This window comes from Condylura cristata, unplaced genomic scaffold (genome assembly GCF_000260355.1).
Source record: "Condylura cristata isolate star-nosed mole 26May11 unplaced genomic scaffold, ConCri1.0 scaffold00002, whole genome shotgun sequence".
Classification (NCBI taxonomy): domain Eukaryota; kingdom Metazoa; phylum Chordata; class Mammalia; order Eulipotyphla; family Talpidae; genus Condylura; species Condylura cristata.
Genome location: NW_004567103.1, coordinates 35,521,275 through 35,535,536, shown reverse-complemented (window position 1 = coordinate 35,535,536; position 14,262 = coordinate 35,521,275). Strand labels below are relative to the sequence as shown.

At 34.3% G+C, this 14,262-nt stretch overlaps 1 protein-coding gene across 1 annotated transcript in view; it reads left to right on the top strand.

Annotated features, from left to right (window-relative positions):
- FSIP2 (fibrous sheath interacting protein 2) overlaps positions 1-14,262 on the top strand; it is a 58,692-nt gene that overhangs the window by 22,573 nt on the left and 21,857 nt on the right. The window contains exons 14-16 of the mRNA XM_004674846.1: positions 1,673-1,709; positions 4,257-10,701; positions 10,759-13,218. Coding sequence (XP_004674903.1) covers positions 1,673-1,709; positions 4,257-10,701; positions 10,759-13,218 — 8,942 coding nt within the window. The remainder of the gene's footprint in view (positions 1-1,672; positions 1,710-4,256; positions 10,702-10,758; positions 13,219-14,262) is intronic.

Below are 14,262 nucleotides of genomic sequence, written 5' to 3'. Positions count from 1 at the left end.
ACTGTTGTTGTCCCATAGTTTTTTCACCACCATATTACTATAGTCACTTGTGTTCTTCACTCCCATTTTTACCCTCTTTCCCTCCCCCTTGCCATATGCCTAATATTTGCACCAGCTTGTTAGTTTTGTCTTTTTCTTGACCTTGGAGGCATTTTAAATGGAAATATATCAAACATAAAGCATAATTCTAGGTGTTAGGCATAACGGTGAACAAAACTATTCAGCTGTGATTGTAAGATACTGTTTTGTTTTGTTTTTTAAATGATGGCCTGAAGCTGGAGAATAGGAGATGTAAAAAGAGTAATTCAAAACACCACAAAACTTTCTGTTCACCCCTAGATCAGACTTTTTTTTTTTATATAAACAGTGCAAGCTTTAGGTCTGAAATGTACAGAAAACAGTGGTGTAAAAAAACAATTTCTATGAAATTATGATTTGTTTGCCAAGTTATACCAATTGTTTTGTAATGGTCTGCACTAAAACCTCTATAGTTACTAGGCTAATTTTATTTTCAGTATTTTCTTATTGTATGCCTCTATATGTATGCTTTTAGGACAGAAAGCTTATTGAGAGCAGGTTTAAATCAATACACTAGACTCCTTGAGTTCCATGTGTTACCTATTATCTAATGTAAAAGGAACAGAAAGATAAATCTGAAATCACTAGCTTATAGAACATCTGAAAATAGAAAACTGTGCCTAGGATCACCCAAAAAAAGTCTGGAAAAATAAATGATGTCAAAAGACAGAAAACATGTCACTGACATTGTAGGAAGGTACTTCTAAGTATGGAAAATTGATACCAAGACAAATTTATGAGCTGAAACCAGTGAGGTTTTCTTTTTCTAAGAATTAGAAAATGACTCTTTCTTGCTATTCCTCATAATTAAGTTTGATTTTGAGAAAGAAACTTCATATTGTAATGTACAGGCCTAGAAAAAAAATATGAAAAAAGGGGCGAGAATTTTCCTTTAAGAAAGTAGAAAAAAGATAAGCAAAGAGCTGTGTTGGCAAAAACATATAAAAGTAAATCAGCATCACAATGTTAGATCCTGCTTTATTAACTGTTTTGTTATTCTCATTTTCATTACTCACTTTCATTATTTGTTGCATTTCATAACCTTTTTCTATTTCACTGTGTATAAGATAACAATTCTAAATAGAACCCACGATAGAACATTGACATGCACAGAAAAGGGCAACATATAAATTGGCATTGAGTGTGGCTATAAAGCCATGATTTTAACACAAGAGTTATTAAGGGGTCACCCGCATACCCTTCTTGGTGTTTGAAAGCACATGACTGGCATTACAGGATTTGAAAAGTTAATTATTTAAGGCTCTGGTCAGATGTCTTGCCAATCTCTCCCTCCAGAGAACCTGAAAATAGGAATAGCTAGTATGAATAAGAAGCTGAATTTCCTAATAGATATGCAGAAGCTATAATTCTATAACTGACTAATAATCATATTCCTGAATCCAGAAGCTAGTAACAAAGGGAAAGAGGGGCAGAGGAGGAAGATAAATGAAAATACAGTCTGTTCTTCCCTTTGAATTTCTGTAGGAAAACACTAATATAGAGAGATGAAACTGACTCATTGATTTAAAATTTTGGATGATTCAAATAAATTCTATACCATAAATAATAATTAATAGCCAACCTTTCTTTACAGACAGCAGAAGCTCCCTCACAGACACTTGCAGGAAAAAGTATGTATTATAAAATTCATTGATAAGATCACATATTTTATAATGCAATTTTCTAATGTGCTATAATAGGAAAAAACCTGTGAGTTAAAAAGTAAATAGTGACCTATTCACTATTAGTCAGTTTTTCTCTTCGTTTTTGTATTCTTAAAGTTTACTTTTAGTTAGTTCTTCTTGTTCTATAATGGTTTAAAATTTCTGTCAAAAAACAGTCTCTACAGAAACACATGTCTTTTGCAGCAACTTGGATGGAGCTGGAAAAGATCATGCTTAGTGAGATAAGCCAGAAAGAGAAAGAAAAATACCGGATGGTTTCACTCATAGCAGGAGTATAATGGACCAGGCGAGAAAATAACAAAAATAATGAACAACCATAGACCAGAGACATTCTGTGGGGGTGGAGTGGACCAAAAACGGGGGGGGGAAGGGAGGGAAATGCACGGGACTATGGTGGTGGCACAGGGGTGATTTGGTGATGGGAAACCCGTGGGGATTACAATTGAGATGAAAAAAAAATGTGCAAAATTATGTAAAAATAAACTTTTTAATTAAAAAAAAAACAGTCTCTTCAAAAGATTATCAAGAGGATGGAATGGGGTCCTTTCGGACACCCCAGTATCATCATAGGACTATCAAATATCACAAACTCATTCTATCATGGGAAGTCCATAAGTGATATGACTTAGCAAACTTGACGGATGAGCTGAGAAGCTTGGGTCTGACTCACTATTTTCATGGGAAGGACCAGACAACCTACAAAAGTCACCTAAAAAACAACCTGTTTTCCTATGAGCTGAGATATGAAACAAGCAGAAAAGTTATTTGCATTTATATTTATAAAGCCCAATTCTGGAGCTTGTCATACTGTAGCAAGAATAACAAGGGCTGAAGAAAACCTACTGACATATATTTCAGATGGACACCTACTCAATTCAGAGAATATATAGCAAATACATATTGACTCAAGGGAGTATTTCTTATTGAAATGTAGGTTATATTTACCATATCATAGGACTTGGAAAAATTTGGGAATATCTTTCATGAGTCTCTGTTGGAAACTTTCACACCTTCCCTATGAGGAGTAACATAGGTTTGTGTTATTCTAGCAATAAGGAAAATTATCGATATTAAATGTATTCATTTATATATATATCAAGTGGTTTAGAACAATTATTTTCTGTTAAAATTTAGATTTAATTCTTAAAATGTTTGATTAAGGATGTGATTAGAAAAGTACTATAAAACCTATTTTGCCATCCAAAATGTGTTCTTCAAGTCACTAGTCATTATTGTTATACTAAAGTGAAACACTTATTGGGAGATTTGGGGATTAGAGCAGAATAAAATGACTTTCCTGAAGTGCTCCCCCCCAAATTTTCAAATGTGTCTAGATAGACTGTGCTGCATAGGTGTAAACTTTTCTTTCAATTTGCCTGAAATGTGAATAATTCATGGCTCACTAAAGCAATATTTGGGGTGTGAAGAGCAAAATTATAGGAATCCTACTATTTAGCCTAGTACTCAATACCAGCTGTATAGACTTTGCTGCCAGTTCTCATATTTACAGTCTTTATATCTTAGGAGTAGTGATAGTTTTTAAATAGATTACTAGGTTTTTATGGACAAGAAGACATTTTGTAAGCCCAAAATATATTTTAAGTAAGGTATATGGATTTCTACAGCTGTCTTGTATTTCTACTCCTGTCTAGTTTAAACTATGACTGAGGATATGGTCATTTTAAATATGGTCTCTAGGATTTCATTTCAGCTCACAAGGTAGAATTTTCCTGACACTTCTAGCTTAGTCCTGCTTTTCTTTCCTTTTTTTTGGGGGGGGGTGAGGGTAGGGGTGGGGAGGGGTGGCTTTATTTTTATTGAGGTACCATCAGCTTACAACAGTGTACATATGAGTCACAGATATAAGTTGACACATCTTTAGATGTCTGAGCACCATTCTTTATAGCCTAGGCAGTAAGCCTTATGTTTTCCCTATTTCCTAATACAAGAATGAGCCTGTGATCTGTATATATGGAAATTATAATGGCTAATTGTTAAATATTTGATAGACAACAGAAAATAATTTAAGCTTTACAGTTTTAATGATTCTGCATGCAGCAGAGTATCAGTGAAAACTGTATTACCAGGAAGAGGTAAGAAAAGTTGCAGGAAGAACAAATAAGTTAGTTTAGATTGACTATAAGGGGTACACTGTAAAATAGTTCTTATATTCTATCTAAGCTAATTCAGGGATTGACTTTTTGCTAAAAAGTCAGTTTTCCCCAGAAATAAAAGTTGAATGTTTAAAAAAAGTTCTAAGAGAATGTGAATCAAATGAAAACTTATAAATAAACAAAATACTTTATTGTAGAACAGAAAAGGCCAACTTGAAATTGATCTGAAATTTGAACTAGCTTCTTTATAGTTCTCTTTATATCCATGATGGTATCCAGCAAAGAATAGTTTGCTATAAAAAGTTAAATATTACACTCCATTCCAAAACAGTGTGAGAGTTGCTATTTTTCTTTTCATTCTTGCTTGCCTCTTTTTCAGGTAACTTCTGAAGAACTTAATAGTATAATTCATAATATCATGACCTGGGTTGTAGCTACAGTGACTAGTATATTATACCCAGCCATCACAAAGTATGAACAAAGGTTGAGAAATAATGTATGCCCTGTGTCTGAGGACTCCATTCTCTCTTCAGATAGCTCGAGTTTTTGTAGCACATGCAGTGAAGAATTTACATATAGGAGCTACACAACTGCAACAACTAAAACATTTCAGGGAGAGCCTTGTGCATTTGCAGTTGACATATCAGTAAAGAAACCAACCACAACTTTAAAACCACCTTCTGCCCATGTGGAAAGAACAGTTGTTGGGAAAACATATCACCTGAAAAAACAATCTATAACATCTGAACTCAAATATAATAAAACCAGCATGACATATATATGCCCTAGCCTAAGAAGTTGTAAATCTGATAGTCACCTTTTAACAACATGTGAAGCAGGCCCCAAAAAATGTAAGGATGCAACCACTGAAACAGATCACTTAGAGAGTTCACAACTCTCCGATCAAAAAACAAAAGCCATGAATGAACTGAAAAATTTAAACAATGTTTTTGTTAACTTTAAGTGTCACTTAAAAGGAGAAACTGAGTTGATTTTAGAAAGCATCTTTCAGGAAATAATGTCTGATTTAACACAAGCCATTCCCTCTCTTTCTTATGTTACTGCTGAAGTTTTTGTTGATCAAGGTGAGCCTGAAAAAGGAGATATGCTCTCCAATGTTGATATAGCCTCGGCAGCTTCAGAGATCGTAGATAATATGCTTGAAAAACTACAGTGTGCAGTTGAGAAAAAATGTGTTGAGCTGTATTCACAAGAAGATTCGTCAGTCGACATTAAACCAAGCTTAACACCCACTGGAGAAAATCTCACTTCATCAATTGGGAAACCTTTGAAAGCTTCAGTGCCTCCTACTGCAGAACCCATGTGTGATATTGCTGAGGATATGGTGCATGCCATTTTAGAGAAGCTAATGACTCTTACATCTTCTAAGCAAAATAACATTCCTCATCTTGACGATGCAACAAAATTTTCCTATCAGAAACTTATGACAGACCCAACACGCATGCACCTTAAGAGAACTGACAAAAATAGATGTAGTCCTAAACCTGATGCAGATACTTTAATTGCTAAAGAGAAAATTAAAAATTTAATATCAAGTATTTTTTCACAGTCCTCTTTGGTTGGCTATATAGAGGAAGCAGTCAACACAATACTAGGGTATGTACAAACTGAACTTAATAATGAGAAGCTTATTGCTTCTGAGGAAACAGTGATACTCCTTCAATTTCTGGATGATCTCTTCACCCAACTCCATAAGAAGCCAGAAAAGGCAGAGGCTCAAAAATGTAAACACTCTAGACTGAGAAAACTCTCTGACCCTGATGAGAAGTACAGACTCACTAGTGCTAAGTTATCTCATAGTCCTACATCTGGAAGACCATTGCCTCCTGTTAATGTTCCTGGCATGGTCCTTTATTCTGAAGATGATAATGAAGAAATTGAAAAAATTGTAAAAAGTGTGCTTGATTCATCTTTCAATGACGAAACAGCGAAATCACCACAGATTCCTGAAAATTGGCTTACCAGAGGAAACACTAGTTTTGAATATAAAAGAAATACAAAACTACCAACAAAACTTCCTTCTCGAAGCAAACCTGCATTTCTTGATGCAGGATTAAAAACTGAGCTACCATCTTTAAGTAATAAACCAGTTTTGAAGGAAAGAGCCTGTTTAAATAATGATAATTTGATTTTCAACCAGGAACAAAAGCATCAAATACAAAAGGCTTCAGAAAACATAGTTAAAAGTATTTTAACAGAATTGCTCAAGGACTTCTCTTCTGTTCCTCCTAGTGCCTTAGACAGTAAAACTAGCAAACCAGCTCCCATTTTTATTTCAGAAAAATCTCTAGGTCTATCAGATGAAGAATGGGCAGACCAGATGTTCTCTGTGTCAGAAGTCAGTACAGTGGCTCAAGAAATAACAGAAGCTGTGTTAAATATACTTCATAGGGCATCAAGCTGCTTTCCCAATACCACCAAAAGTTCCATTTTACCATCAGTTCATCAAAGTTCTCTAGAAAGTTCTGAAACTCCCCACAAAGGAGACCCAAATAAAAAGCCATTAAATATATGGTTTGAGAGTGAAAAGAAAATGAAATATTTATCTTCACTCAATTCAGATTCTTCAAAGCCTTCCCCATCAAAACTTGAAGAAAGTGAACCTGAACCTATAGATAACATTAATAATAAGATAGTTAATACAGTTTTTGAAAGTTTGAAATCATTCCTTTGCCCAAAATTGCAAATGTGCTTCAAAGGTTCACCTGCACAGCAATCTTCATTCCAAAATCAACTTAGCACTTACACAGCTAAAGTGGTAAATATTGTTTTGCATGCTATCCAGAATGAACTGGAACTCAGTAAGAAAAATGTAAGGCTTAGGGAGAGAGACCATAGCAAATGCCTTCAAAATAAAGGATTTTTTGCTGACAATGATGAATTAGAATCTCCTCTCTCAAACTCTGATGATGACATTATGGCATCCCCCTTATTAAGTTGTATTTGTGAGATGTTATCAAGTGGACACTCCGATCAAAGTAATATTTCACTCCCTTCAGACATGTCAAAGCCTGCAACTTCATATAAATCTGACAGCTTTGATAAACAAAATATTTTGCCAAGTAGGCAAGATAAAAAATCTTTTCACAAATATCTGGCTACTCCCTGTGCTCTCCATACTATCTCTAATGGAAAAGTTTGCAAAGAGAATGCCAGTTTGAAGGTGTTAGATAGTATTGGGGAAGCACTACTTGAAATGTTATGGAACCTCATAGGAGCCCATTCTCACTCTCAACCATTTTGTAGTAAACTGAGCAGAGACAGGATGAAACAGAGCCAGCCAACATCTTCTGACTTGCAGTCTAATATTCAGCTCATTTCCAAAACAATTTTGGAATATATACTTGCAAGACTGTGTAATGTTGACATGGATACCAGTTTTGCAGATTCTGGATGTAAAGTTTCCTCAGAATCTCTAGGTATTGACAATCTGTCATTTGCTTCCATTATTGAGGGGATGGCCAAATGTACTGACATGATTTCCAGCATAGTTTCCAGGATGATTCCAGAAAGTGATAAAGAGGAGACAAAAATCAAGGCAAAGACTATTGCTCCTGTGTCTTCCAAAACAGAGGACATGAAAGAAAGGCATACAAATAAACTTAAATTATTGGCGTCAGATATTCTTAATGTGGTTTTTGCTAAACTGGAAGGCTTTGCCAATGGAAATTTAGAAACTTTGGGTTCTATGGATGAAAATAAAAAAAGCAGTAAGATGGACTTGGGATGTGAAAGTACCAATGTTTTCACAGACACAAATGAAGAAAAACTATTGCAGTCTACTTTATATGTACATGCGAAGAAAATATCAAGTACTATTTTGAAAGCTATTCAGGCAGAATTAAATGCCAGCTTGTCAGATTTGAGGACAGATATAAAATCCCCACCACATGAGAAACAAATGCTTAAGAATGTAGTCAACTTAATATTAGATGCAGTATCTGCAGATATGTTTAATGATACGGAATCAGAAGAGAGAGGAACTGAAACTTTCCACTATAAACCAACCTATGGAAATCACCTTCCTGGCGGAGCTGAATCAGATTCATTTCAGGAAGATGATAAAAATACAGAAAAAGAATTAATGGGGTTAAAAACATCACTAACAGAAGAAACTAAATCAGATTCTCTTAAATGTGGCTTTAAAGCTTGGGTTCTAGAAAGAACCTTAAACAGAATTGAAGTGCAACTCAAAGAACCACAGAAATCACCAATCATTCCCATTATACGAAACATTTTGAATGAAATTTTTCAAAATGTGTTGGTCAATCAGTTAAATGTACTTTCTCTCTCTCATCTAAGTGGCTTTCCTCAAAATGTAGATGAACGAGTTGCTCAGTCTTCTGATCAATTTATAGACAAAACAATGGATCCTTTAGTGTCTGAAGCAGATGTAACAGTAGTAGTGGATGACATTGTTAAAACTGTATTTCATAAACTTTATTCAGCTGCCATGACAGAAAGAAATGCAAATAAAAACAGATACAAAACCATCACCTTTTCAACAAATGTTTCTTTTCATGAACATATCTATGGGAGAGAGTCCTCTATTTCAGTGCTGGACAAGAATCCATGTACTTTAGAATCAAGATTCAACATTAATGAACAGGGCAAAGTAAATGTAGTTAAAGATATTGTACAGGCAGTATTAACAAATTTAGAAACTTTTGCTACTTCCAAAGTAAATTCTCTCTTTTGTCCCCAAATCAGCTTCACACTTCCATTACCTTTACCTATTCAACCAGATAAGACCGCATTAAATGAAGCATTATCAGTTAAAGATCTGTATTCTGATGGTCCATTTTCCTTTTGCCCAGCAAATCATATAAAATCAGAAAAGATCAATTCAATGTCTCAACTCTCTTTGAATAAATTAAATACATATGCAACAGAAGTGGCTAGAAAAATTTTACAAGGAATCAAACATGAGTTAGATAGTGAAAGAGAAAGTCCTTTCTTAACTCATAACATTGTGGTTTCTGAAAGTATTGCAAGTCATGTTGTTAACACGGTGTTAGATATTGTATCATCTAAAGGCAAATGTGACATAAACAATTATGACAAAGAGATTGATTGCAGTCATCAAGAAGGTATTATTGGAAAGCTATTTAATAAGACTGAATATCGAAAAGTACTTCAAATTCAAATACAAGATACTGTCGAAGGTATATTATGTGATATTTATGAAAAAACATTGTATCAGAACAATCTCTCATTTGCTGCACCCACGTTAACATGTAGCATAGCTGGTAAACATCCCAGAGCAAATTCTAAAATGTTCATTGAGAGTACAGATAAAGCTAATCCAAAACTTTCTGTTCCTAAATCTGATGTCATTTTGATATCCAACGATGTAGTTGATATCGTTCTTCATAATCTCAATTCTGCTGTCATGCTTAGTATACATGCAAAGGACCCTACTTCTGCAAGATTACCCTTGACATTTTGTGATACGTTTCCATTTGCAGAGTGTCAGCAATCTCCTCTTATGGGATCAACAAGTGAAAGAAAAATTGAGTGTTTTCCAACTTCAAGAAATCTAAAACCAGTTTATGCAGATAATAATAAGTTAAGTGTAGTAGAGAGACAAAACACCAAGAAATCTGTTACTGACCCATATGAAGAAAATGCTAATTTTATTACCAAAATTATTTTTGATCGCCTAGAATCATTTGCTACAGAAAGAATAGATTCACTAATTACTCTTGCTTTCCTGTCTAAAGAAAGTTCTGTTAGCTCAGAATTGGAAAACAGTAAGCAAGGTAACAGAATCATTCATGAGTCAAGTCAAGTAGAATCAAATGTAAATATCCTTAAAATATCAACTGAAACTATGTTCAACCAAGAGCTCACTTATTCTAGCTACAGAGAAAAACTTGGATCAACAATTCATTTATCACCAGCTTATCTTAAGGAATATGCTGACATCATTGCATGTGCCATTTTGGAACTTATTAAAAATGACTTAGACCTAGAAATCCAAGAGAGAGAGACTTATACAAGCAACATTTCATTCCAAGAAAATATCATCATGAGTGAAACTGTCAACAAAATCTTAAAGATTTTATATGATAAAAGACCTGTAAAAGAAATTACTTTTTATTCAAAAGATAATTCTAATTTATTCACACAACTAACTGTATCGAATGAAATGTTGCTGGAACAAAATGAGCAAGAAGAAAACACTGAACTACCTCTGCTTTCAAAGCATCCATTGCAACAAAGCCAAACATTGGAAAAGGAGAGCCAGAGAATTGTTTTGGAAGAAGTATTTAGAAGAAACAGAGAATCAAAACAAAAAGAAAAAAATGCATCTCTCAGTGTTGTGGAAGAAATTTTAAATCATGTATATCAAATAATTATGGAAACCACAGATAATAGTTCTCCATTTAATGAAATCTCCCTCTTTACACCAAATTCTAAAATTAAAACATTAGACACAACACAAAAAAACATCTTCCAGCCACGTGTTAACAGTGTAGCAAAAGACATAGTTGAAAGTGTTTTGGAAAAAATGTACTCTGTAGTTGTGAAATCAATATATAAAAGTAATAAAAGTAGAGAAATAGAAGCATCTGACAACAATGATAACTTACCCAAGAAATCATCATACATCAGAGAAATGAAACATACAGGAAAAGGAAGTAATCCCACTAGATCCATGATACCACAGTCTTATCCTCATGCAGAGAGTCAATCTATTTCTCTATTAGAAAACACTTTTTCACAACATTCACCATTACAAGTTGGGAAGGATTTAGTTCAAACTGTTCTCAATAAGATCACAAATTTTGCCTCAATTCTATTAGAAAAAACCTTGCCCCCCAAGGGTTATTCTGAGGAGGCATTATACAGTAACACCCTTAAAGTAAGCCCTAAGGGCAGCCCTAAGCCAGGTTTTAAAACAAGTTTAAAATCAAGAACCAAAGTTACTCAACTGCCAAAATTTAAAGCAAAGATGCACCTAGGGTCTAGTGCTGTTAAGGCCAAAAGCAAGACCAAGTTAAGTCTTGGAGAAATGTCTGCAGGTGATAACCGATCTAAGACTACCATTGGGCTGACATATATCCTATCAACAGAGGCTACCAAAAACATACTGGAAACAAAACTGCCCACTTCAGAACTAAAAATGTATGCCAAGAAAGTAGTAAGTAATATCCTGGAAACAACTGTAAAAGAACTTGAAAAGGTAACACAAACTAGAACAATGGTAAAGGCTAAAGTTTTACCATGTGATGAAATCATGGCAGCAAATAAAGTAGTAAATATGATTTTGCAAGGATTACATGCTGCAAAAAGCCACACTTTGGCTTTCTCACAACTGGATGATCTAAAGCTTTCACAGGGCAACACAGGTGCTGGGTCTTTTGCCAAACCACAAGCAGGTTTTTACCTGGAAAATGTATCTTCACAATTGGAACAGATTTTTCCTAAAGAAGGTATATTTAGAAAAACATTTGACAAATGGCAAGCAGAAGGAAATGCTATTGAAAATGAAAAATGTAAACTTCTAATGATAGCTGAAAATGTTTTGACTGAAATTTCAATAAAAGCAAAAGAATTAGAATATTCTCTTTCACTTTTAAATTTGCCACCACTTGAGCATTGTGAAGGCAAATTTCATAATCATTTTAAAGGAGCTTCAACTAGAGCTGAAGACACCAAAACACAGATTAATGTGTTTGCAAAAGAAATTGTTGAAATACTATTGGAAAACTTACAGTTGTGCTTTTTGTCCCAGATGCCCACTCCTGATAGTAAAGAAACACTGCCAAGCATTAATGAACACAGTGCCACTAAAAGTAAATATGATCTTCCGACTAAGGATGTCCTCACCAGTGTAAAAATCTGTAACACGAAGATAGAAGAAGATGCAGTTGCTTTTGGCTCTAGCAACCAAATTGTTCAAAAGATTATAGAAAGGGTTTTAAACATGTTAGAGTCATTTGTAGACTTGCAATTCAAATGTATCTCTAAATATGAGTTTTCTGAAATAGTAAAAATGCCGATAGAAAACCTTTTTCCTGTCCAACAGAGACTATTAAGCAAAAAGATGTTGCCAAAAGTACAGCCACTGAAAAAGTTTCATGATGAATCCAAGTCAAGTACTATTTCCAAAGAAAACATACAGAACACCCTTCTACAAGTTCATTCATTTCATTCAGAATTATTTACATATGCTGTTGATAGTATCAGTGACATGTTTGGTATAATTAAGAATAAACTAGACAAAGAAATCAGCCAAGAGGAACCATCTTCAGTCAACATATTGAAAGAAAACATTGCAGCAAGTGAGATCATTGGCACACTGATGGATGAGTGTACCCATTTCCATGAATCTTTTATCCAAAACCTTCCAAAGGAAAATCTGTTCCAAGGGACAGAAAATACCTATATTGTTAATCATGTTGAATTAGCAACTAATGTGGAAATGCCAACATCAAAGATAAAGGAAGTTTCTTTTGGAAATAGTCCTACACTAACCAATGCATCTGATTTGGTGTTTTATTCAGATGAAGATATGAAAAAACAGTACGGAGCTTCATCAAATTTACCCAAGTATGACAAAGTCTCTGTAGAAAACACAGTCAAAAGCTCACAACCAATGGAAATTTCTCATTTAGAAAATATGCCATCTAGCTCTAGAAACAAAATTCAAGATGACAGCCCAAGGAAATCTACTTTTGGCCATTTTGGTCAAACCATGAGAGAAAACTCCCTACCAGAAGGCAGTGTTTTACAAAAAATGTTTAAAAAAGCAAATAAATCCACAGAAGCAACATTAAAGGAAGTCATGTCATTCATAGAAATGGGAAAAAGTGAAAATCCAAGAGTGTTCCATTATCAGACTTCAAATCCAGTTGGTGAGCCAAACCAAATTCAGACAACTGTTTCTCCACTCAAAATATGTTTAGCTGCAGAAAATATTGTCAATACTGTACTGTCAAGCTATGGCTTCCCAAGTCAACCACTCATTAATGATAATATGGAGACAATAAAACCATTTTTCATATCAAAGCAAAACACTTTTTCTGACATACCTAAAGGACAAAAGAATGAGGAGAGAAGTTTGCTTAGAATGTGGGATAAACGAATCACCTGTATACCTGAAGGGGAAAACAAAGAACCTGAAGCCAGTGGAGAGTATTTTTCTCTATTGCAAAAATGGAAAAATAGGATGTGTCCAACAATAAAATCTCTGAAGAAAGTTGAAATCATTGCTTTTGCTGATTATGAACTGGGTCCAAATGAAATTCATTTGGTAGCAAGACATGTCACCACATCTGTGATCACATTTTTAAAGGACTTCAAAACTACAGGTAAGAAGTGAAAGACAACTACTTAAAGTTGGCATAATTTAGAAAAAGTTAGATGTGCTTATAAAATTCCTGTCCAAAAAGCTTTATTGACCGCTTTTCTGAAAACAGCCTTGAAGTGGGGCATATAATTATTTCTTTATGCATGGCTTCTTTATAATCACACTAAATATACAGTTAAGTAACTGTAGTTTAGTGATTTTTTTGCAAAGTGTATAGCTTTAACTGCAATTCTTATTTACAGTTTGTAAGAACAGTTGTATTAAATATCTCTGTTTGCCTTTCAGTATCCTTAACTTGCATTTAGTTATAATGCTATAACTTCATAAAGTTATTTGAAAATTCTTTCTAAGAATTATTTTGTACCAATTAGGCTGAACTTTATATAATAGTCACTTTTATCAAAAGTTGTTGACTATGGGCAATTTGTTAATTTAATATTATAATAGGCTTTACATGGGTTAATAATGCCAGTTACTAATAATTACTTGCTATATTACTAGCACAGATACATCACCTGCCCATCATTCAAACAGGAGAACACATACTAGCACTCCTCCCCAACTGTACAAGATGTTTTTTCCCATACTTAAATCATCCTGCAAGGTGGAGTGTAGTGTGTATGCAATTACAAGTTCATAAATGGAATTTCCCCAAGCATGTCTTAATTGCACTTGGGTAATAAAGAAAAACAAAGAAAGAAAAAGAAGTTTACTTGATTCCATCCTGCTGGTATTTGTTGGCTCTTTTTGTCAAATCTATTCTCTATTCTCCAATACATCAATGTCTTCCATTTCACTCATTCTCCTTCTTCTACTTAGAAGACCCTTTCCTCACTCCCTGTAGCTCACATGGCCACATTCTGTCTAGAAGTTAAAGCTTAGCTTAAATCTTCCCATTGCCTGATTTCACATGCAGAGATATACTACATGACTAAGTTCTAAAATAATTCCGAGGAAATGGCATATGTTGTTCTGGCTGCCACTCCAAGAAGTTGTCTTTCTCACACAATGACATGACTTACAATAAGTACTCTGTTGAATATAT